The following is a 23525-nucleotide window of genomic DNA, read 5'->3' on the forward strand; positions in this document are numbered from 1 at the left end:
AAAAAAGTGATTTCAATCTAGTCACCTTATATGTTCGCTGATCTAAGGAGTTTCAAAGCAGCAGCAACAACATATGGAACGGAATGACCTGACACCATTTTCTCAAAGAAAACTTCATTTTCCATACCAAACACAATAGAAGGTTCACTGAACATGCCATACTTCCTAACCCAAAAGGAAAAAATATTAGTTCAATTACTCCCCTTGAAAGAAGTTGCAGATAGATAAGCATGACAGAATTCAAACAAGAATTGTTGTTTTAAATTGTCGCAAATATCAAATAAATCAAATAAATGAAAATAATATAAGAATATTTCATCCATTTCAAGTTCCCTAAGTATATCTAACTCAAGAAACTTTAGCTAGTTTCCCTCAAACGTAAAGCTCAACAAAGCATCTAAATAAAAAATTAGATGAAGCCACATTCTTTTGTGAAAGAAAACGTTTACACCATCTGTAGCAAAATTATATCCTCGCCAGCAATACCAATTCAAAAATCTGTCAGAAATCAGAATACATCTTAAGAAAACTCTACATCAATTTTCCCAGATTTTGCATCTCAATACCTCTCAGGAAGAAATTTAATTCATTACCTTTGTCATGTTTCTTGAGTTGCAATGCATTAAAATTTCAACAAACAACAACAACAACAACAACATCAAGCCTTTAAAATTTCAATGCATTAAAATTTCAAATGGATTAAAATTTATCGGGTCCCACACAGGTTGGAAAGAACTGCTCCGAGAATTGGTAATGAAACGCTCGGTAGACATGGAAGTTTCTCAGAACTGAACACCATGAACTAGTAAAAATGTTTCAAGAGCATGCACGAATCATGGACATATAGTCCAGAAAGATTGTGTGTAAAAATACCTCCAAGTAGTGAAAAATTAATAAAAAAATGTCAGTAATCATAGTTTAGACAAAACAATTGCAAGAATAGATATAAAATTTATTAGTGATGAGGTTGGAATTTAAATATTTGATTACCTTACCAGTTGAGCAAAATAAATAGGGTTCCATCGAGTTTGCACGAGCAAAATAATACTGATCAACAATAAAGTTAAACATAGCAGTTCCCAATTGTAAAATAAGATCAGAAAGAACTTTGCTTCTTCAGCAAACAGAGAAACTACAGCTGGCAAAGATTTGCAACACAAAATCAGTTTCTCGGATAAGGATAATCCTTTTTGAATTACTGCAGTGAAAAAACGAATGCAAGACATTGCAACTCTGATGCAGAAATTTATAGTTTATGGGTCGGAACAAGTAGATTGTAAACATCACAACATTGATAAGATAGCATCAGAATTTTACAAACAGAATATTGTATAACAATTAGAAAAATATCAATGAAAACACTTACATTCTATTTTCAGAAACATCAAACTGGCAGAATTCCTGCATTTAAGCAAAAGCTTTTAATGCATCTGTATTTGAGTATTTCCCTACAAACACAACCATAGTCAATTAGATGAGCATCAAGGGCCTCCAAATGTAGTATTATTTTTAAGCCAACAGCACTATCATTGGCGCATATTTGCAAAATAAAATAAGGGCTCAAAAAAGGAAAATTTTATGTACAAAATTATCAACCAGAAAAACTACAAGTCATCTTCTGAACAGAGCCGTATAGCCCCACCATTTAATGGAGAATTTCTACAGCAGAAAAGGCAAAATAGTTAAATCGACCAGAAGGCCGAGATTCCCAAAATCAAACCATCTTTCTCTGCTCATCCTGTCACTAGCAGCGCCCGTCTCAATCATGAATTTAGCAAAATGACGAGCAAATGCATCTATGAATTTTGATTTGCTTGTCTATAACCTGCATCTGACGACTGCAAATTTATTCGCCACCAATCAAGTCCTTTTGAGATGTCTTTATTGCATCTGCTGTCATAATAGCAACCACGGCCTTGTGAAGTGCAAGATCTGCTTTATGCATCAACCACTGTGCCTTTTCTCTCTTAAGCTTGGCCATATTGGATGCATGTTGAGCTGCACCTGATGCATCACGCAGCCTGAACTCATTTATATCAGGCTGCTGCCTCTGAACACCATCTGGCTGCAAATGCTTTGAGCTTGGCCATTCCAATGTATCAGAATTAAAACGATAAACTCCATTCCTCTTTGACTTTTCAGGGCATGATAAAGGCATGACTGAAGAATCCCAAGGAGTATGATGCACCCCATTTTTCTTTGAAAAGTTTCTAAAAAGCTTTGGATAATGATTTCTATCCACAACATCACTAGCCATCAGAATTGCAGTTCTTGCATCCCTTGGGGAGAAACTCAAGGGTGACTGAAGCCACTGAGTAGACTGAAAGCCTTCATAAGTAGGAATAGCAAACAAAGCCTTCTCATCCCCGACAGAGGAAATATTCAATCTTCTCCCTACAATCATAACAGCATAAAATTAAATTGATAAAAAAAGAGGAGCAATTGAAGATTACTGAAGCGGAAAAATATAGAGGATGTAATAGTACCAGAAGCATGGAGCCCATCGTGTTCTCTTGCAAATAAACTGTGATGCCCACTGTACATCAATTTTTTATGAGACCTCTGCTTTGAACCTTTGTTAGCTTCCAGACCTCGTGGTTTTAAACAGAAAGCAAACATGGGAGGTTTCTCAGGAGGATTTTCAGGAGCGGTAGCCTTCTCTTGGAACTCATTTGCTGGGCAGTGCAAATTTATCATAGCCAGCTCCCATTCTTTTAGTTGCTGTTGGTAGCACTCCCAAAGAGGAGGCTGAACAAACATAAAAGGAAGCCATCAGCTAAGGAAATCATGTTTGAGATAATAAGAAGATAACAAAGCACCAGCTGATGTGCCAATTAAGATTAAGGCTAATAAGGTAAGTGATATGCAATTAGAGCAACATAGATGACATTAAACAGAACCAAACCTTCAAAAAAAGTTTCTACCCAAAATTTAAACCAAATTATGCCAGAAAAAAGCAATTAACCTATCACGGACAAATGTAAACTAAAACTAACACTGCAATTGACAAACTTCCAGATTAATTTAGACCCCACAAATTTTGTCAATACTTCGTCTAGATTCTTCAAGCTATAAATCACAACAATTAGGTCCCACAAAAAAAAGTACTCATTATATCCCTCTCCAAAAATAAAGCTGATGAAGCCCATCTTGACAATAAATAACCAAACTTTAGAGCCAAAAGCATCATACCAAAGAACAGCTGAAATAGGAGCAGTTCAAATTGGAAAATTTGTATGCCCTTCTAAACAATTTATTATTTGAAATTCCTGATCTTTGCTCGAGAACAAAATAATCTTTTAAATATCTGCTAAATTAAAACTTCATCATCAACGCCAGCATTATCCCAACAACTTGAGGTCATTGGAGTACTTCTTCATGTGATTCTACTTAATGCTCATTGCATGCACTGACGATCCTAGTTTAAGAAAAAAGTTCACGTGCCTTGTGCTCTATCACCCAAAGGCCAACCATTCTCTTCCTAGGCCATTTATATTTAATTTTTAATATTAAAAACATTAGAAATATATTTCTTATATGTATTTTATAAAGTGGGCTTAAACTAATTATAGATTTTCAGAATAGTCATTGAATGGAACAACCCTTGATACAAGAGCTAAATAGAATGCATGCCCACCTTTTTTCCAAGGGACAAGTAGTGATCCAACCCATGATCTCATTATTGAAAGCTGAGGTCTGAAGCACTAGGACATTGTCCCGCTTAAAAAAAATTGGGTAATAGATTAATCTACATAGTGATAAAGGATAGCTTAGGCTAAGAGGTTTCTAAATGCAACTAAAATAAGGCATAGTATGCACAAACCACTAATTATTTCAACCACTAACTTTTTAATATGTAAACAAGTAATACTTCAATTTCAATCCTACAGATAATTAAATTATCATAATAATATAAATAAGTGATTCACTTAGGATTTAAAACAACATAAAACAAATGAGCATGTGTAATTTAACTTTACCAAATTGAAATTTTAATGTGCCAAATTTAAACAGCAGCAAGAGCACTAATCAATTCAATATCAAGTAAAGCAGATGAAATATGAAAAAGGAATGAATGTGCCGAAAAAAATCCTGACCTAATGCTTGTACAAGGAGATGCTTTTCCACGTCATCATGTAGTTGCGTTTATACCATACTTGAATGAATCATACAGCCAACTTGCACTCAAAAGATTGAAGATTGGAAAGAGATTTTAATCAAGTTCTTATTACATGGCTTGAAAATTGATTTATAGATTTATCATCTCCTAATTTAATATACATGGTTGGCACAGGATCAGCTCAATTTATATTGATTTAAAGTTGATCCCAAAACAGTAATAGACAGTTGAGCATTTTAGTTTAAAAGCCAAAATTCTTTTCCTAAGCAGTCGAACACACCCGAACACAAAGTAAGTCAAGCTCCAAAACTAATTATTCTCAATAACAAAATAGGTGTAGAAACAAGAGATATCTGGAACTGAACCATCTAATGAAGTATATAATGCCAAACTTCGACACCTACAGTCCCACATCACACCCACCTAATTGGTGCATCTACTCAACTTTGTCGCCAATGCCCCAACCTAAACATGCAAGTGATCTAAGCTAATTTGTGAACCAAGGTAAATTTATTGAGTGACTTAAATCATAGAAAGCACAAGCTTATGCTATTCAAAGCAACTAGGCAGCTTAACAAGTCAACTAGTTTGCTTAACAAGCCAACTAGTTTGGTAGTTCTTGAGCCAAGTTATGCTTGCAAATAAACCCAGTTAAAAGTTTAAAAGTGTAAAATGTGGAAAAACACAATGATAAGGCTTCACTATCTTCTCAATTTACTAAGATTGTAGCTCAAGAAGTGGAATCAGCCAAACTTCATGCAAGTTATGAGAGGAAGAAAAAGAGAACTAAGGAAGAATAAAGTCAACAACTGCAAGTCATTACCTACATAAACAATAAAATAAATAAAAATTAACAAAAAAAACTCCTCTTAAGTGTGATTGATCTTACTGGATGAGGGTTCTAGCATCACCAAGGAACAATAAAAATGATAATTAGGAGCACATAGAAAAGAAAGTTTAGAGAGGGTGAAGTCTGAGAAGAAAGAAAGGGATTATTGTTTACAAGAAATTAATCATCTAATTTGATCAAATGAGGAAACTATTCTGCCTGCAAACTCAAGAGTCAACTAAATCCTTCACGCTTCTTATAGGGAGCTCAAGAAGCTTCTTGAGTAATCATAATTTTTTAATTTTGGGATTAACTTGAATTCGAGCTCATGCTTTTCCATTAGGAGTCAATTCAAGAAGCTAGGACACAATAGTGCCAAACTAGTCTTAGTTCATATGGTCTAATGGTCACTTTAATTAGTGTCAGTCCTACACTCTCTCCATTGTAGTCATTTCACATTCTTAGTTTTAGTTTTACCACAAATGCATAATGATATTATTATTTTTACCATACTAAATTGTTTATTAGCAACTTCTATGGTGTCACCAATCTGACCCACAAAACATTGAAATTTTTATTATGGTTTTATTAAATTTTCATTTAAATCTAAATAATTTTATAAAGGATCAAACAAACAAACAAAAAACTTTTGTACCACACCTGATTTGCTAGTAATAGACTCATGTAAGTTCTCACCTTTCATATATTATATCCATAGTAACTAAATCTATGCTGCCTTCTTATCACATGATTTTCATTCATTATTATGTATTATATTTCTTAGTATTCATAAAAAATGCATAACTATATTGTTTTTCCATCAACACATCATATAAAAGTCAATCTATATTCTAATAATCCTAAGCCATTTAATTTAAAATTTTTTTGTTATAGCTCCAATGATCAATTTACTTTAAAAATTCTTCCCATTAAGACTTGATACATCGTCAAAAATTTATCTTGATCGGGCACGAATCTAGATGCAAAATCTAGTTGGAAACTTCAAAAATTAATTCGGAGACCATCTGAACTCCGATTTCAGCAAACTTATAGTCAAACTGAGCGTCTCGGAAATACGAACCCAACGACACCAAATTCGACTCAATCCGAGCCCAAATGGGTCTGAATCATGGACCCGAAGCGCTGTTGGAAGGTTCAAACCGCAATTTGAGATACCAAACAGTCTCCGATTTTAACGAGCTTATACTCGAATCGAACGGCTCGACGAGACGAATCCAACGAGCCCAAGATCGCAGAATTCCGACATCTCTAAGACCTTCAAATATACAACGAACGGTGCACGATCGTAGGATTCGATATCGACCGTCCATTCGACCACTCCCTATTCGCCCCTGATCTCACGCCTATTTACGAGCTATGCCACTCCAGAAAATCTATAAATAGAGCCCTCATTCTTCACAAGAAAGGAGGCCAAGCAAGAAGCAAGAAGAGAAGAGGGGAAGGAAGAGAAGGAAGAAGCTCCTCCTCGACCACCGCCGGACCACTGCCGGAGCCTCGCCGGACCACCCCCGGAGCCTCGCCGGACCACCACCGGAGCCTCGCCGAACCACCACCTCAGGGCCCGATGTTAAGGCCCGACGTTCAGGCCCGACATTTTGCTCAAGTCCAGACGTTCTGCTGAAGGCCCAACGTTTTGCTCAAGACCCGACGTTCAGGCCTGACATCTTCATCTGAGGCCCTCACCTTTGCCAAAGGCCCTCACATTCGCCAGAGGCCCTAACCTTCACCATAGGCCCTCACTTTTACCAATGGCTTTCACCTTCGCCAAATGCCCTCACTTTTACCAACGGCCTTCACCTTCGCCAAAGGACCTCACTTTTACCAACGGCCCTAACCTTCGCCAGAAGCCCTCACCTTTGCCAAAGGCCCTTGTCTTCGCCAGATCATCATCAAAGGCCGTGTGCTCCACCAGAACATCACATGAGGCCCAGAATTCAGCCGGACCACTACTTGAGGTCTTGAGCTCCACCAGGCCACCACCTGATGCCCACAGTTCTCCCAGAATACTGCCAACTACGGTCCTTCCGACCTCCGTCGCCTACTATGGCCCGTCCGACCTCCATCAACAGACAACGGTCTTTTTGACCCCGGTCTCCTGCCGACTACGGTCCTTCCGACCTCCGTCGCCTACTACGGTCCGTCCGACCTCCTACTATGGTCCGTCCGACCTCCATCAACAGACAACGGTCTTTCTGACCCCGATCTCCTGCCGACTATGGTCCTTCCGACCTCCGTCGCCTACTACGGTCTGTTCGACCTCCATCAACAAACAACGGTCTTTCTAACCCTAGTCTCCTACCGACTACGGTCCTTCAAGCCTTCATCGCCTACTACGGTCCATCCAACCTCCATCACCAGACAACGGTCTTTCAGACCCCAGTCTCCTACCGACTACGGTCCTTCAGGCCTTCGTCGCCTACTATGGTCCTTACAATCTGCATCAACAGACAACGGTCTTTATGACCCCGGTCTCCTGTCGACTACGATCCTTCCGACCAGACAAAGATGTATATGTAACTCCTACAATGTAATGCAATCTATATGATGTACATTTGCTACATCAATCCAAGGTCTTCTCCCAAGGAAGAGCCTCATTTGTAATCGACTACAAATACTAGTGGATTCATTCAAACTGGGCTAGGCCCCGTGGTTTTTTCCCCTTTTTAGGGGTTTTCCACGTAAAAACTCTGGTGTCTCTTGTGAATGTTTCACCCCCTCTCTTATCTGCTTGTGTGCTGGATCTTCGTACAATGCTAAGACGTTAAACCATATATTTCTCTACCGCCGCGAATATTCCAGGACGCAACAAGACTATCATCTGCAAATAACAAAAATCAAGCAACAGATGCCTCAGTGAAGAGCTATTATAAGCATGTCAATGATCAAAATAAGAAGACTAAATTTCACTCATTAATGTAGCCGGGTGGAATTTTTTGGTCAACCAAGTCAAATGCTAATTTTCTTAGTAAATGGTGTTCTTTCATACAAAACTATAATAACTTCCACATTATCTTAACATAACTTGTCAATTAAATAACACTTCATTGAAGATTCATGCTAATTTTATTCATTTGCACGGCTAATACAGCCATATCGAAGGCCTTCTCTCTACATATTTTCCAAGTAACTTTTTCAACAAAAAAAACCTCAAAATGTTGTGATGTCACGAAGTAGCATGAAAAAAAGATGCTACTAACCTCTCTTTCTCTCAGCTTCATTGAGTAACTTATAGGCTTAACTATCTCATAAATTCGCAGGTTTGAGAATCTCCTTCAATAATAACATCATTTAAAATGCACTTTACATTCCCCTACTAGCCTCCTACAGAAAACTTCAAGCATGCCCATATTATTAGATATGTTTTGCTTGGATACAACAACAACATCAAGCCTTTATCCCACTTCATGGGGTTAGCTACATGAATCATTTTTCTCCATTGTGTCTAGTTAAGAGTCAAAGTCTCATTTAGATCTAATACAGAAAGATATTTCTAATATTTTCTAACCAAGTCTTTTTAGGTCTACCACTACCCTTCTTAACATAGGTTAAATCTAATACATCTACTCTCCTAACCGGGTCATCAGAAAGTCGCCGCTTTATGTGACCAAACCATCTAAGGCGTCTCTCTCTAATCTTATCTGCCATTGGTGCTACTCCAACCTTTTCACGTATATGCTCATTTCGTATCCTGTCTTTAAGAGTAAAGCCACCCACTGAGCATCCTCATCTCTGCAACACTTAATATTATGCTTCTCTTTTAATGGCCAACATTCTGAGCCATAAAGCATTGCAGGTCTAACCACCATCTTATAGAATTTTCCCTCAAGTTCGAGTGGTACTTTTCTATCAAACAAGAAGCCCGATGCATTCCTCCACTTCATCCATCCAACTTGAATTTTACTAATAATATCTGCATCCATTTCACCATCACTCTGAACAATAGACCCAAGATATCTAAAACATGTACTTTTATTAATGACTTAATCACTCAAAGTCACAAACCCCCACTAGATCTATTACTACTAAAATTACACTCAATGTATTCGGTTTTAGATCTATTCAAATGAAAACCTTTAGACTCTAAGGTTGACCTCAATAATTCAAGTTTAACTTCAACTCCCTCTTTAGCCTTATCAACAAGAAGAATATCATCAGCAAAAAAGCATACACCAGGGAACATCCTCTTCCAAATCTCTAACAAGAAGAATATCGTCAGCAAAAAGCATACACCAGAGAACATTCTTATTAGAGATTTGCAAGAAGATGTTCCTTGGTGTATGATTTTTGCAAAAAGATATGGGCTTAAGGCTGATCCTTAATGTAATCCAACAACAATAGGAAAAATACTTGGTCAAACTACCTTGTGTTTGAACACAAGTAACAGCTCCAATATACATATCCCTCATGACTTGAATATAAGCATTATTAATCCCTTTCTCTTTTAGAACTCACCAAAGCACTTCTCTTGGAACTTTATCATATGCTTTCTCTAAATCAATAAATATCATAAGATATTCCTTTTTCTCTCTATTATTCTCCATCAAACCTCTCAATAAATGTATGGCTTTCATAGCAGACCTACCCGACATGAATCCAAATAAATTTTGAGAAACATTAGTATCACGTCGTAACCTATGCTCCACAACTCTCCCATAGTTTTAAAGTATGACACATCAACTTAATTCATCTATAATTTGCACAATCTTGTGCATCACCTTTATTCTTAAGGATAAGAATCAACACACCCATTCTCCACACATCTGGCATTAGGGGTGTAAGTGAGCAGAGCCGACTCGTGAGCCAGCTTGAACTCGACTCGTTAACGAGCTCGCGAGGCAAACTTATCGAGCTTCGAGCTCAAGCTCGAGCTTACAATCGAGCTCAAGCTCGAGCTTACAATCGAGCTCAAGCTCGAGCTTACAATCGAGCTCAAGCTCGAGCTTACAATCGAGCTCAAGCTCGAGCTTACAATCGAGCTCAAGCTCGAGCTTACAATCGAGCTCATATAATTAACGAGCTCAATCCAACTCGACTCGAAAGATTGATAAGCTACTTGATTAATATATATATATATATATATATATATCATATTTATAATAATATTATTATTTAAATATTTGAAGGTTTGGTTAAAAAATCATACATGAATAACTTGAGTAGATGACCCGCCAGCCGCCGCATCCCGCATGTTACCTAAACCCTAAATCTTTTCGCAATTTCGCATTCATTTTTCATTTCTCAGCTCACCCTACTTCGCCTCAAAACTCCAGATCAGCTTCGGGCTTTCGACTGCGTGCGTTGGACGAGAATTTGGGCCTTCTTCTTCCACGAACATTTGGCATCTCGGCTTAGGGATCTTGCGTCGTCGTTCACTGCGACGCCAGACTCGGACATTCGGCATCTCGTCTGCGTAAGTGTTCCCTCGTCTTCGTTCACTGCGACGTCGGACATTCGGCATCTCGTCTGCGTAAGTTTTCCCTTCACGCCTATTTTCAGATGTTGTATAGGCATGTCCGAATAATTTGGGGGTTTATTGTTCTTTTTCTTCATTATTTGCTTCAGAGTCCACTTTCAATGTTGGAGAAAGTGTAGTTAATACATATCGATCAAAACTAGGGGTTGACACTATGCAAGCTCTCCTTTGTGGCTCCAACTGGGTTCGCTGCTACTATGGCTTGAAGGGAAGGGTTAAGGTAATAATTCTTATCCACGAGGTAGAACACATTTGTTTGGTATCCCAAACAACTTATATATGAAAATTCAATTATCTTTGCTATTGTATAGGAGGAAGAAGAAGATGAAGAGGTGGAGATTGTTCAACCAATTACATGAGAAAATATGAGGCCAGAAATATATTCAACTTTGTGTTTCATTACCTTCTACACTATACAAGTACAACACTTATTTCCTGTATTTGAGCTATTTCACGGTTTCACCGATAGGCGTATACTCATTGCATAATGAAGCTCAGTCTGCTTTCTTACAGGTTGTACAGTTCTCTAATAGAAAAACTGCCATTTTGTTGATTTGATGCAATAACTGTATATGAATAGTTTCAATTATAATATTAAGGATTGCATTGATTTGGTTCTTTATCGACTTTCTTGAAGAAGTATCTGTCAACCCGACAACTCAGATTGGAACATACTGCCATTTTGTCAAATTAGAACATATTTATACAAAAATTATAAGATAATTATTTGTACTACAAAACAACACTTAACCAAAAATTTTCTTACAAGACAAAATGAATAGCTTTCTTTAATTATATTTCATGTAATGCAATTATTTTCCCTTGTGTTGAGGATGTTATATTTCAGTTAAACAACCCAGAATAAATTCTGTTGTTTTCTTCCAACTTGCTTCTAACCCTTCCCATTGAATACGTCAAAAATAAGAATCAAAGCACATAACTTCTTCTAATTTAATAAATCTTATAATTTTTTCTCTTCTTATATTCTGATGCAAAATTTTATCTCTTATGCATTGAATTTTACATATTTGATTCTATCTGAAGCTCATTTTTGATGCTATCCATCAAAAACATATGCTATATAATTTTGCTTGTTAGGTTTGAGCGGTAAGATTGCTTATGAATTTTGTCTGTGGAATATTTTAAAAGATAATATTTTTCTTTTTACCCCATTTCTAAAATAATTATTATTTTGCTTTTATCTTAATTTTACAGGTTTTTATCATATTAATTGGTAGTAGAGATGGAAGAATTTGAAGAATATGGAACATCCAAATGTCAGACGGACAAGGAATATATAGTTCTATCTTCTATTCAGTTTTTACTTATGCTCTATAATGAAACTTCTTAATGAGTTGTATGATTCCAATTGCTTTTTTTGTAATGATGATATGAAATGCAATTTGGTCAAATTTTTATATTATTAAAAGTTCTATTTCTATATTATTCAAGTTTTTATAGTACTTAACCATATAAAAATTGCAGTTGATAAGTTGATATTGATCAAATTTTTAAATAAATTTTTTAAAGAAAGATGATTGCTCATAATATATAGATTCTTCTACAACTTAAATTTTTTTAAAGAAATTAATAGTTAAAGTTCTAGACGTTTTATGATTAATTAAGTTATTTTTTTATTGTTGAAAACAAATTTTAATTAAGTGTTAGAAGAAAAAAAATTCTTAAAAAAAGAGAATTTTGGTTTAAAATTAAAGACTCATGCCGGTTAAAAGAGTTAAAGAGTTAAGTTCGAGCTTTTTAAACGAGCTCGATATTTTTTAAACGAGTCGATCTTGAGCACACTAATCGAGCTCAAATTCGAGCTCGAGCTCATTAAGGATTAATCGAGCCAGGCTTGATAAAGAAAATACTCGATTTGACTCAACTCGTTTACACCCCTATCTGGCATCTTTTTAGTCTTCAAAATAATATTCAAAAGTTTAGTAAGCTAAGAAATTCCTTCATCTCCTAAGCATTCCACACCTCCATTGGAATATCATTAGGTCCAAAAGTTTTCCCATACTTCATTGTCTTTAAAGCCTCTGTAACTTCAAATTTAGTAATACGCCGATAAAAACTAAAATCTCTATTTTTATTTAGAGTGTTAAGTCACTAAAGTCAATCTTATTTTCACAATCTTTATTGAAAATCTTAGCAAAATATCTCATCCACCTGTGTTGAATATTCTCTTATAAAAAGTACTTTTTGATCTTCATCCTTAATGCACTTCAGTTAAACTAAATCCTTACTACTACTATCTCTTTGTTTGGCTAGCTTATACATATATCTTTTGTCTTTAGTATCTAATATATTATATAAATCATTAAAAGCTAAAATCTTTGGATCACAGAATGCTTTCTTAAACTCCTTATGGACAACTTTATATTTTTCTAAATTTTCAGATTTTTTACATCTAAACCAATTTTTAGAACAAAGCTTCTTATTTTTTATCTCTTCTTGCACATTTTGATTCCAACACCAACTATTTTACTATTAAAAGCTTTTTTTTATACACCACGCACATCTTTTGCAGCATTCTTAATATTACAAACTACTATTTCCCACATTACATGAATTCAAATATTTTGCTTGGATGTAAATGCCAATTCGCTTTGCTTCCTCTATTTGAAATATCTATTTGGATGTACACATTAAAATGGTCAATCATGATTATGGTTAGATGGTTAAAACCTCTTTTGAATTGTTGAATACCTAGAGAGTTCTCACTAAAACTAATCTGCCCCATTTGAAATACATTTGATCCCCTCCATATGGGTAGTGGTCACCATCCATTTGTCTAGAATTGCAAAGGGGGTTGTCCCCACACTAACTGTCCTGTTTCTCATAACATCCTTCTAAAATACCCTTCTCCACATTTAGGCCACATTTAGGCCTGCCAACCATCCCTTCTCCCTTAAATTTCTTCTTTTTCCATCTGGCATTGGTTTCTCTCTTTCACACACTATCCTGTTTCCAGATTTGGAAAATTAATTTCTTTTCTACTCCTTTTTCTTCATCGATGCGCATTTCAAATTGAATAATTCAACATGCTTTGAGATGGAATACTGAGCTTAATGTTCTAGTTAAGAAGTTCTGTTTGCTCATGCAGGGCTGACAATTTAGTGATCTTTTTGCTGCTTTTTCTCTCGCCATAACATCATACAAGAGAGGAAACATATAAAAGAGGTAAGGAAATGAGTTCACCAACTGAAATATGTAAACTCACAACAAAATGCAATCCACTGACATCTCTTTTACTTCCAATTTTATTCTACAGCACAACACCATGTGAGGGGCACTCGAGTATCAGGGAAACAAGAGTAAAAGCAAGAAAGTTTAGGACATGCAAAAAGAAAACAAGAGAAATATAGCACATGCCTTTTATTACCACCCATGGACTACAACCAAAACCGACTGCAGCCTACGTAGAAATAAATGAAGAGGATTTACAAAACCATTCAAACCCTAATGAACCATAAAGAAAGACTAGGAAACAATTCAGTCAATGGAAAAGTTCGCTTTATCAATCTCAAATATGGATATATCTATGCATATATGTTTCCTGCCAATAAAATAATCATTTAAAAACTAAACCATGTATCTGACACTAGGAAACTGCAATTCCAATGTTAGTTACTTGCCAACATTTGAATGCAAGCAAATAAAAAAAAAAGAAAACAGATAGGCCAAATAAATTTTAGAGTAAAATTGAGAGCAAAGCCTTCCATTGAATCTAAGAACTTAAACCTAAAAAATAATATCATTAAATTAATTTAAATATCCATATTAATATATAAAATATGCACAAGTCAAAAATAAATAAATTATCTATTATTAAGTCAATATAATAGATAAACAAATATGTATGAGTGTAGCCTTTGTTTACTATAGATCATGCACCAAAATTTATAGAGAGGTTTATGGTTTAAAATTGCACAATTGGATATTTAGGCGTTCTTCATTCATGAGGTGAGGCATAAGCCTCAAGGCATTCTGAGGCGTAAGCATCAAAATCCTAAAATTGTATAAAGCGAAAATAAAGGTAAAAATGAATATTTTATATAATACATAAATAAAATGTTAAAGAATGACATATTAACTTTCTATTGAACTATAAAATAACAAATTGACATACATATGAAATAAAAAATTGTATAAGACGTAAAGTGACAAGTAATAAATTAAGTGAAATATAATTGAAATGAAAGTATTACAAGAGCAAAACAACATTCAATATAAAAATTGCATAAAAGTATTGTATAACAACAAGTTCAACTCCAAATTCTTTCCTTCTTAATTTCCGATTCATCCATATTTAATTCCTAAAAATAGCTTTAATAATTGGCAAAAGCTCAGAAATCATCTGCACTGACAGCACTATGGATCATAATAAATTGGTCTCTCCTCTGCCTCATCTAGAGTCCAGTGCTTCTCAATCTACTTCTTTATTTATTTCAATCATATTCATCTTTCATAAATATTTTTCATAAATATAAAGATGAGAATAATACTCCAAAATTTTTAAAAGAGATGGTGGTGGTGTGCGTCTTTCAAGTGATCCCAACAATGATGGCTAAGGCAAAAGTGGCAGACAGGAGATCGAGACAATCGAGAGGAATTTATTGTGGTTCGGGCACCCTGAATGTGTGATTTATTGGGTTTTTAAATTAGGATTTAGATAAGTTTTAATAAAAATATGTATAAATAGGGTGAGGCCTACACCTCATGTCAATGATGTGAGGCTTGCCTCAAGGCAGGCTTCAGTCAAACTGAGGTGCAAGCCTCATAACGAATGTTCAAGGCATAAGCCTCGAGGCGTTTTTCACTGGAATTGCGCTGAGATGAGCCTCATATTATGCAATTTTAAACAATGGCGAGGTCCAATATATGCCTTGTTGTGAGTCTTATAAAAAAACTCTAGATCACTCATCATTTGTGAATTGAAGTTCAAAAAAAATTGTTCTGGAATGGGATTGAATTATATTCTATGAAGTGATCATCATCCCTCTTCCTGTAATGCTTACATAAATGCATACTTTGCAAGCTGACCATGACAGAAAATAGAAGGAAAAAAAAAAGTGATGGGAAACAAGAAGAAAGGGAACGACTCACTAACCTCAGAATATCATCAGCTACTTGTCAGGCAAAAGAGACCATTAGAAAGGGAAGGAAAGGGGTTCTAAAATCAAATAAAAGAAAGAAATTTAAAAACCGCAACAAATAGTGGCACCAATCTTCGCTATCTTCATTCTTGGTCAACTTATTTCCTCTTTTCAACTGCATAGCTTCCATCCTTTCTCTCACTCATTACCTTCCAACTAAACAGCCAGGTCTAATCAATTTCAAGTTCATTCTTGAGTGCCAGCTATCTACTTATTATTTCCCATTGTAAATGACTGGAGTCAACAAATACAGGGAGCCTACAACATGCCCTTCACGCCATCTACCAAAAACACCATTCATCATCAAACAAACTTTAGAACAACCATTCTAGAAAACAACCATCTACTAACATAACTGTCCAGGTATGATGGACTACCAAAACAAAATCATACATAACCCCCCTCCCTTATCAAAAAGAATGCTCATTCAAAGATGATTTGTACAAGTCCTTGTAGTCAAACAAAGTTTCATGCAATGAACTCGTCATTGTTCAATTAACAAAAATCATTCTGAAGCAGAAGAAATGAAAAGCATCTATATAATTTAAAAATAAAAAGAAACTAAGCACGGTTAACAGCCAGTCTAAGGTTTAAACTCATGCTTTAATATTGGAAAGGTAAATTCTTTTATGTTTTATTTCTCATCTTTTTTTAAAATAAAGTGATCAAACAAAAGAAGCTGCAGCATTATTTGTAAATCAGTGGAGATGCTTCATTAGCATGCAGAGCAATAGAAGATAATTTTATGTGAACTACTGGAAATGTTGCAATACAAATAGCTTCTAGAAATAACACTCAATAGAAAAAAACCTGATATTGTCGAATCAGAGGCATGCCTTTCTTTCTCCTCTTTTCATGCCATAATTCATGAATAGCTTTAATTATATCTAATGAACCAAAATCTGCCATGAATTCTGCTATTTCATCATCGGTCAAGCAATCACATTGTTTTACATAAGCAACTTTCTCAAACATATCCATCACCCGCTCAAACATATCATCAGTCACTTCAAACTTCGTACTTTCATTATTATCCAACGAGTCCCTGAATTTTGAAATCCACTTTTCATCATCACTATCCATATCATAGAGCACATGAGAAGGATCCAGTGCCGTCTCAACTTCAGTTCCGACCATCTGATAATACTTTGATGAATTGCGAACAAAAGGAACTTCCGTAAAGCTCTCATTCCCACCATCAATCAATCGAACACCAGGTATGGGAATATTCTTCACAGAGGCAGCCCTTATATTCTGATTGAAGCAATGCCCATGCATCATTTTGAAAAGAAACCATTGGTTCCTATCAGTAAATTCCAAACTCCATTCCTTTCCTCCTTTCCACATCATGGCATGAGTATAGCGGTTTGGAATGCCAGGTTGCAGAACCTGTTGTGCCTTGTAGGAGAACTTGGTAATCCCAGCCAGCTTAACCATTATCTTCCAATCCTTCTGATCATCAGATTCAACAATAACCTCAGCCCCAAACTCTCTCCATCCTCGATCCTCAGTTGTAATGAGAACATTGGCGTGACAAGTTAGTGACTCCTGGAAGCTCCTGTGACTGTCCAAGCCAACGGTAAGTTTTTTAGGCAAATCAGCTTTGAACTTTTTATAAATAGAACTTTTCCTGTGATAAATCCGGCTTTTTGATCTAATATCATGACCTCTATTGAGTACTGGATATGAAACCTGGGTACGAGGCTTTTTAGTTGTGTTAAATAACCCACTTTGGATGAAATCTTCTGACCATAGTGTTGATCTACCCAATATAGGTGAAACTAAAATGTGTCGATTGTGATGCCATACACTCTGTGAAGCAGTTGCATTAGGAGTGTGAATAGAATTCTCATTCATGTCCCAAAGTAGTTTGGATGTTGAGTGCGTATCTTGTGTTCCCCTGTAAAGGGTTCGCTCCTCAGCCCTAGTACCTCTTAGAGTCTGCATGCCAGTGGTTTTTGAACTAGAAATGCACCCACCTTCAGATTTGTCTGGAGAAGAAGGATCACCAGGACACGAAGAGCACAAATTCTCAGGATGTTTATAAGACCTTGAATGCTCTGGAAGTTTGTGAAATCGAACCAACATCTCATCACTTGAGTTTTTTCCAACATCACTGTATCGTACAGAACATGAACCAACATTAACCTCAATACTCATGTAATCATGAGAGGACATCAAACAGTCTCCATCATTACTTAGAGAGAGAGCATCAGTATCTACTCGCAAGTGACCAAAACTAGACAGTTTAGAATCAGTAGCTACAGTGCTTGAGGAACCGAAATTCTCAAGAGTGATATCTGAAACTTGATCTGACTCCTCAACAGGGTTGTAGTTTGACTTGTATTTGCTTTCTTGACCGTCCTGTGACGTTGAAGAGAAGACTTATGCATGTTGAAAGAAGATTTAAACTCAACATCAAAGCCATGCCAAGGATAAATGGTGAAGTGGCAAAAAAAGAACAGCATAAAACACTAGAGCTTTCTCCACGGAAAGTAGAGAATGGTTTATGTTTCATATTCAAGGAACTGGTATTCTAAACAAAAAACCAGATTGATGCCTGAGAAAGACTTGAAAAACATCATCAAATGAAATAAAACTGTAACTGTACGATAAATTCAAATTCAAAACATCCATATTCAATATGATTCATTTTCTTCTATGGAAATAACATAAATTGTTACTCAAATTTGCAAATTGCATTTCTAGGATATATCACTTCTCAAAAAATCACGTTTTGTGGATGGAGAGAAAAACACCTATAACCCTCGAAGGAATACAGAAGCCTGTAATTCTAAGAAGGAAAATGACAAGCACCCAAGTGCTCTCCAAAATCAAATCTAAAGAAAATGTTTAATTATAAATAGTTCGCCATTAACTCTACTTCACATATGAACATAACACGCTATTTTGGGAAAATTTTATAAATAACACCAGAATCTTTCTTATATACAAATTTAAAAACCAAAAAGAAAAAAAAAAGAACAAGCAAACACAAGTATTGTGAGTGCCACAACAAATCAATGTGAATCTAATCAATCATTGAGAATGAAAGTTGATAATTTTGGTTTGCTCTTCAAGATCTGAGTGGGTATTACTGTAAGTAGTAGTTGGGCATTAGTTATGTAAATCAACAAAATCTGAGTGTTACAGAAGAGCCTTAAAAACACCACGAGTAGAATGAAGTTGACATGGAACTGGAGTTCATTAGAGTTCGAATCAGCAACAACAGACAAGCAATGTGATTTAAAAATTGGTATTTTGAAGGGGTTTGAATGTGCAAGGCGGAATGACTATTCTGAGACTAAAGGAGGGCAATTGCTAGTACTGAGTTTGCTTGAGCATCGGGAAATAAACCCCTATTGGGTAACGGTATGGCCGCATGGAAGCAGGGTACGACCTATTTAAGAAATTAAAAAAAAAAATTAAAAACCATTTTAGCTATTCTAAGTAATTGAATCCATATTTGGAGCCATCTTGAGCAGTGTACTAATAAACAAAGCCTCAAAAACTAGCCAGAAAAAACATATTATAATTTTCCAAGTTTAAATATAAAATATAGAAAAAAGAAATATTTACATGTAAAAAAAGGATTTATGTTGGACGAGCAAATTAAATATATACTTGAGTGTATAAATTGAAAGGGCATACCACCAAATATAACAAGAAAAAAAGCTAATGGAACTTAAATGGCAAATCAAGGAACCCGTTGCTTCTGACTACAACAACAGGACTTTTTTTTCCAAAATCAAGGAACCCGATGCCTAAGACTACAACAATAAAAGGATTTTCTTTTTCAAATCAAGGAACCCATTGCTGAGGAAAATGAACATTAAAAGGGGAAAAAATATTTAGAATACATAAATACACAAAACACCGTGGTCATTTCTACAATATATTCCTCGCTTATGTTTCAAATTATTTTGAAATGTCCAAACTATTTCAATTTAACCACTAAAAAAAAAATCAAGCCCAAAATCGAGTAAAAAACACTTCAAAATCTAAAAACAATGTTTAAATGAACTTCTGTAATTTATTTATCTTTTGGGCTTGGAGTCCCCCCTCACTCAACTCAGATTTGAAATCTCATCAGAAAAATTTTTTGCAACATAAACTTGAGTAGTTGATGTCACTTTAAAATTTCAGGAGCTTTACCAAGAAAACTAAAAACTTGTTTAGTTCAACCATATGCAAATAAATGAATAGATGATCCACTTCTTATTTAGTTCTAAAGGGGTCAAGCAGTCTAGCTGGTTAATAATCAAGACGAAAGGAAACTATAACTGATCCAACCCAATGCAACAAACTGAGTAGCGCTTATGAGTTGCCTGGTCCATTTATAGGTTTTTCAGCTAATGGTTAGAAGTTAAAAAACCAGCAAATAATGAACTGTGAACAAAAAAAAAATGAAACAGATTAAGCATATATCACCATAATAACCTACGCATGATAATCAACCATTCTTGAAGTAGGCAATTTGAAATATTATCCAATCATATTATGGAAATGTATGAATGCAGAACAACAAAATTAAAAGGAGCTACTAATGAAGTATAAATTACAGAGCAGAGAATGATTCATAGGATTTATTGTACCTCAACTACAACTGCCTCCTTAGAAAGTTGAACAAGTGTTCTGTCACATCTTATTGATTGGCTTTTGAAATGAGCATAAGCACAATCACCAAGAGACAATTCCTTAAACCTGATGCAGTATCTTAGAAGTTTCATTTCGAGGTATCTCCACCTTGAGTCACTCTCCACAAAACCATCCACAACAAAATCAAGTTTCTGATGATTGTTGTGCAAGTTCAACAAGTTAATTCTAATTTTTTTCAATGGCCTAATCTCAGCCGAAGGTGTGTGTGAATTTTTATGGCAATAATTTTCTCGCAATGTCTGGGACAGAAAAGCTACTGCCCAACTTAAACATCCTTCAAATAAAAAGAGTTTTAGACTGAGATTATCCACAAAACCTACCTCCATACGGACAAGTGGCAATAATTGCATCAGTTTGTAGTTATGAAGAAGAAAGAGACTTCTGCGCATCAACCAATTATCAGATCCAAGCATGCTTTGACAGCAGCCAAATACTGGTGAGCTTAACCTTAAAGTAACCTTTGTCATCACCTGTGGTATCAAAGTAATGTAGAGCTTTTTCAGAGCCGACTCTGTGTCAGCAAATGAAGCAAGCAAGCTAATAGGCCCGCCACAACCTACATGATCAGAATTCCTCTCCACAATGTTTCCCAAGCACCCACTATCCTTCCGGATGCGTCTTCTAAAATAAACAAAAGGTAACTTCCTACCCTCAGAGCAAATTAAGTTTTGGGAGATGCCATCCTCAGCTGATTCATCCAATAAACTAGAAGATAAACTAGGCAATGCATTCGGTATGCCCACACGTTTGAACCCTTTGGAAGCCAACAAGATTCTTCGTTGCGTCTTTACGATACCAAGAGCAGATGGCCTTTCTCGGCGAGTCGAACGAGTCAACCATGAAATGATGGGTTCTGTTTCTACCAAGCCTCCAGTAGAAAGATCATTCCCAGATCTTTTATGTCCTTGCTTATCCCGATTTTTTGCTTCTTTAATTGACCCTTCATGACTGAATTTATTAGCTACCTCACTAGGAAAAAGCAAAAGTTTAAATCTTTCATTTTGAAGATTAATCCATTCTTCATCACGGTCATCATATTTCACATGGTGCATCTTTGTTCTAGGGTCATAATCCTTGACAAGACCAAAGTACCAACACTTATCCAGGGGCCAAAACACTCGGATTCTCTGCTTGACAACCCAATAAGGATCCATATTATTGGAGCATACCTCATAGAAATGACGACGCTTCCTCACAAAACCTCTGCCTCCATGTTTCCTTGGCCTTAACACCCTACCAGTGTCATTTCTCTCTACACCAGAACCATTTGAATTCCTCCGAGACAACACCAGGGATGATTCTTTTGCTTGTTTTAGAGTTGCCCCCCTGCTATGATGAGAGAATCCAGCACAACTTGGATCAAACCTGGATGAAAGCATTCGAGCAGCATTCTGCTCGAGGTTATCTTCATCATCATCGGGAAAAACTCTAAGAGAATTAAGAAGAAAACCTTTATTATCCAAAAGATTGGAATCATGCTCCTTTCTGCCTTCAAATCGCCTTTCTGTAGCCTTGACAGGATCCAAATTACCAGCATTCCTTGTGCAACTATGAGAAACATTGTTAGTCGAAGCATTTTCTTTAAAATCTGTCAGCTTCCTTTTCGGCTCATGGATTTGAAACTGTGATTCAGACAGCTTATTACTCCTCTGATCAGTAGAACTCCTTGTATTGGAAGAAGCACCAACTATATCTCTGTATGAGTTAACAGACTGCACATTTTTTTTTCGACGCAGAACTCCGCGAGGCCGCTTTGTGATAATGATGCCACCTTCCAAACAATTTGATCTGTGTAAACCAATAGCACTAGATGGTTTATTTTCATCCTTTCCAGAAGATAAAGTAAAATCATTGCCAACGTGATGTGAGGAACCGCTCACAATTCTCAAACTCTTCACAGCAACATTTGACGAGCTTCGTTTCTCTTGCTTACATACATCAGAAGCCAATCCATTTGCCTTAAACCCTGCAACAGCCGCCTTAAGCTTACCCTTTCCATTGCTCTTAACAAAACTGTTCAAGGAGACCTCTTTCCCACTCCTCTTTCTAAACTCTGAAGTGGCTCCATTATGTAAAGAAGAGCTCCTTTTGCGCTTCAGAACTTTCGATTGAGGGGCTGCAACTGAAGCCCTATCCTTGGGACGCAATTTTGCAGATGGCGTTGTATATTTTCCAGTAGCAACGCTCAGAGAATCCAAAGGCCTAGACTTCCGAGGGATATCATATGCATCGGTCTTCTCGACACTGCGTTCCATCTACAATGACTCAATCCAAGGAAAAGAAAAGATAATCCCCAAATTTCATCGTCCATCATACAGGAAAATCGAATGAATACCCTAATTTCGGATCTGAAAACAATTTTTCAGCCATGAGATCCAATAATTCTAACGAAAATAATAGCCACAAATAATACAAAATTACTTAGAACCCTATGCTCAAACGATCTCCACATCCAACGGGCCGATCAAAGTAAAGTAATATCAAGAACGCGTACCAGGATAGGAAACACCCATAGATTGCACCAAAGAACTGCTACACTGTACAATAGATCCAGGCAATTCCTTAGGAAACGGCTTCTCGATCCAAATACGAACCTTCCAGTGCAGAAGCCCCTTGATCTACCGGCCTTTTTCGGGGTAATTTTTCTTGTCCTGGAAAACGACGATCTAGGGTTTCGATTTCACGATGCCTCTAGGGTTCAGATCGAAACAATTTGGGGGAAAATAGACGAAATAGAAAAACGAGGTACCCGTGCCTTCGACTGAGGTGAGGCGTCCATTTGTGATCGGACGGCTGATGTACGTCCGAGGGCGCCAGTCGCATTAATGGAATCAAAATTTTCGAGGCGAGAGGGGAAGGATCGGACAGTTCGGATTATCTGAATTGGACACGTGGACGTACACGATGAGCAATTAGGGAAGGGACGTGCGCGGGCTCTCGGCAGGCACGGTGATACCAACTGATTTCTGAGGCTTTATCTTTTCTTCCCTTACCTTTTCGGCTTTTTCCCGTTGCGTCGTACGTACCACATTGCCCCTTGGAGTTGAAGGAATTTGCGATGCCTCTGAAATTTCTTTTATTTATTATGTTTTATAAATTATAATTATTAAAATAAAAACTTAATTATTAAATATAAAATAACTAAACTTTTTTAATTTTTAAAATTAACTTAAGATTATAAAAAAAATATGAAAAATATTTCATATTATAAATAATTTAAAATAATCAAAATTTTAAATTAATAAAAACATTTATAAATTT

General features: G+C 36.1%; 1 protein-coding gene across 2 annotated transcripts; it reads right to left on the reverse strand.

Annotated features, from left to right (window-relative positions):
- Positions 1-1311: 1311 nt before the first annotated feature.
- On the reverse strand, positions 1312-23198 carry LOC110110575. Of its 2 annotated transcripts, none has more exons than XM_020842228.2 (5): positions 22759-23198; positions 20201-22519; positions 16416-17969; positions 2487-2748; positions 1312-2394 (listed from the first exon to the last, which is right to left on the reverse strand). In XM_020842228.2, the coding sequence occupies exons 2-5, from the start codon at positions 22517-22519 to the stop codon at positions 1847-1849; spliced, it is 4683 nt and encodes a 1560-aa protein (XP_020697887.1). In that variant the 5' UTR covers positions 22759-23198; the 3' UTR covers positions 1312-1846. The 2 variants fall into 2 exon arrangements, with proteins under 2 accessions (XP_020697887.1, XP_020697817.1); XM_020842158.2 differs by having other exon boundaries at positions 20201-22612.
- Positions 23199-23525: the final 327 nt, after the last annotated feature.

This window comes from Dendrobium catenatum, unplaced genomic scaffold, assembly GCF_001605985.2.
Source record: "Dendrobium catenatum unplaced genomic scaffold, ASM160598v2 fragScaff_scaffold_786, whole genome shotgun sequence".
In the NCBI taxonomy this organism is placed as follows: domain Eukaryota; kingdom Viridiplantae; phylum Streptophyta; class Magnoliopsida; order Asparagales; family Orchidaceae; genus Dendrobium; species Dendrobium catenatum.

What these genes read in the sequence shown, in the direction of transcription:
- LOC110110575 (XM_020842228.2), bottom strand. Translation starts at nt 22,519, where the DNA reads ATGGAACGCAGTGTCGAGAAGACCGATGCATATGATATCCCTCGGAAG. An exon ending in AGGAGGCAGTTGTAGTTGAG is followed by an intron (nt 17,970 to 20,200) that starts GTACAATAAATC and finishes TCAACGTCACAG; the next exon opens with GACGGTCAAGAAAGCAAATA. An exon ending in CGATGGGCTCCATGCTTCTG is followed by an intron (nt 2,395 to 2,486) that starts GTACTATTACAT and finishes TTATGATTGTAG; the next exon opens with GGAGAAGATTGAATATTTCC.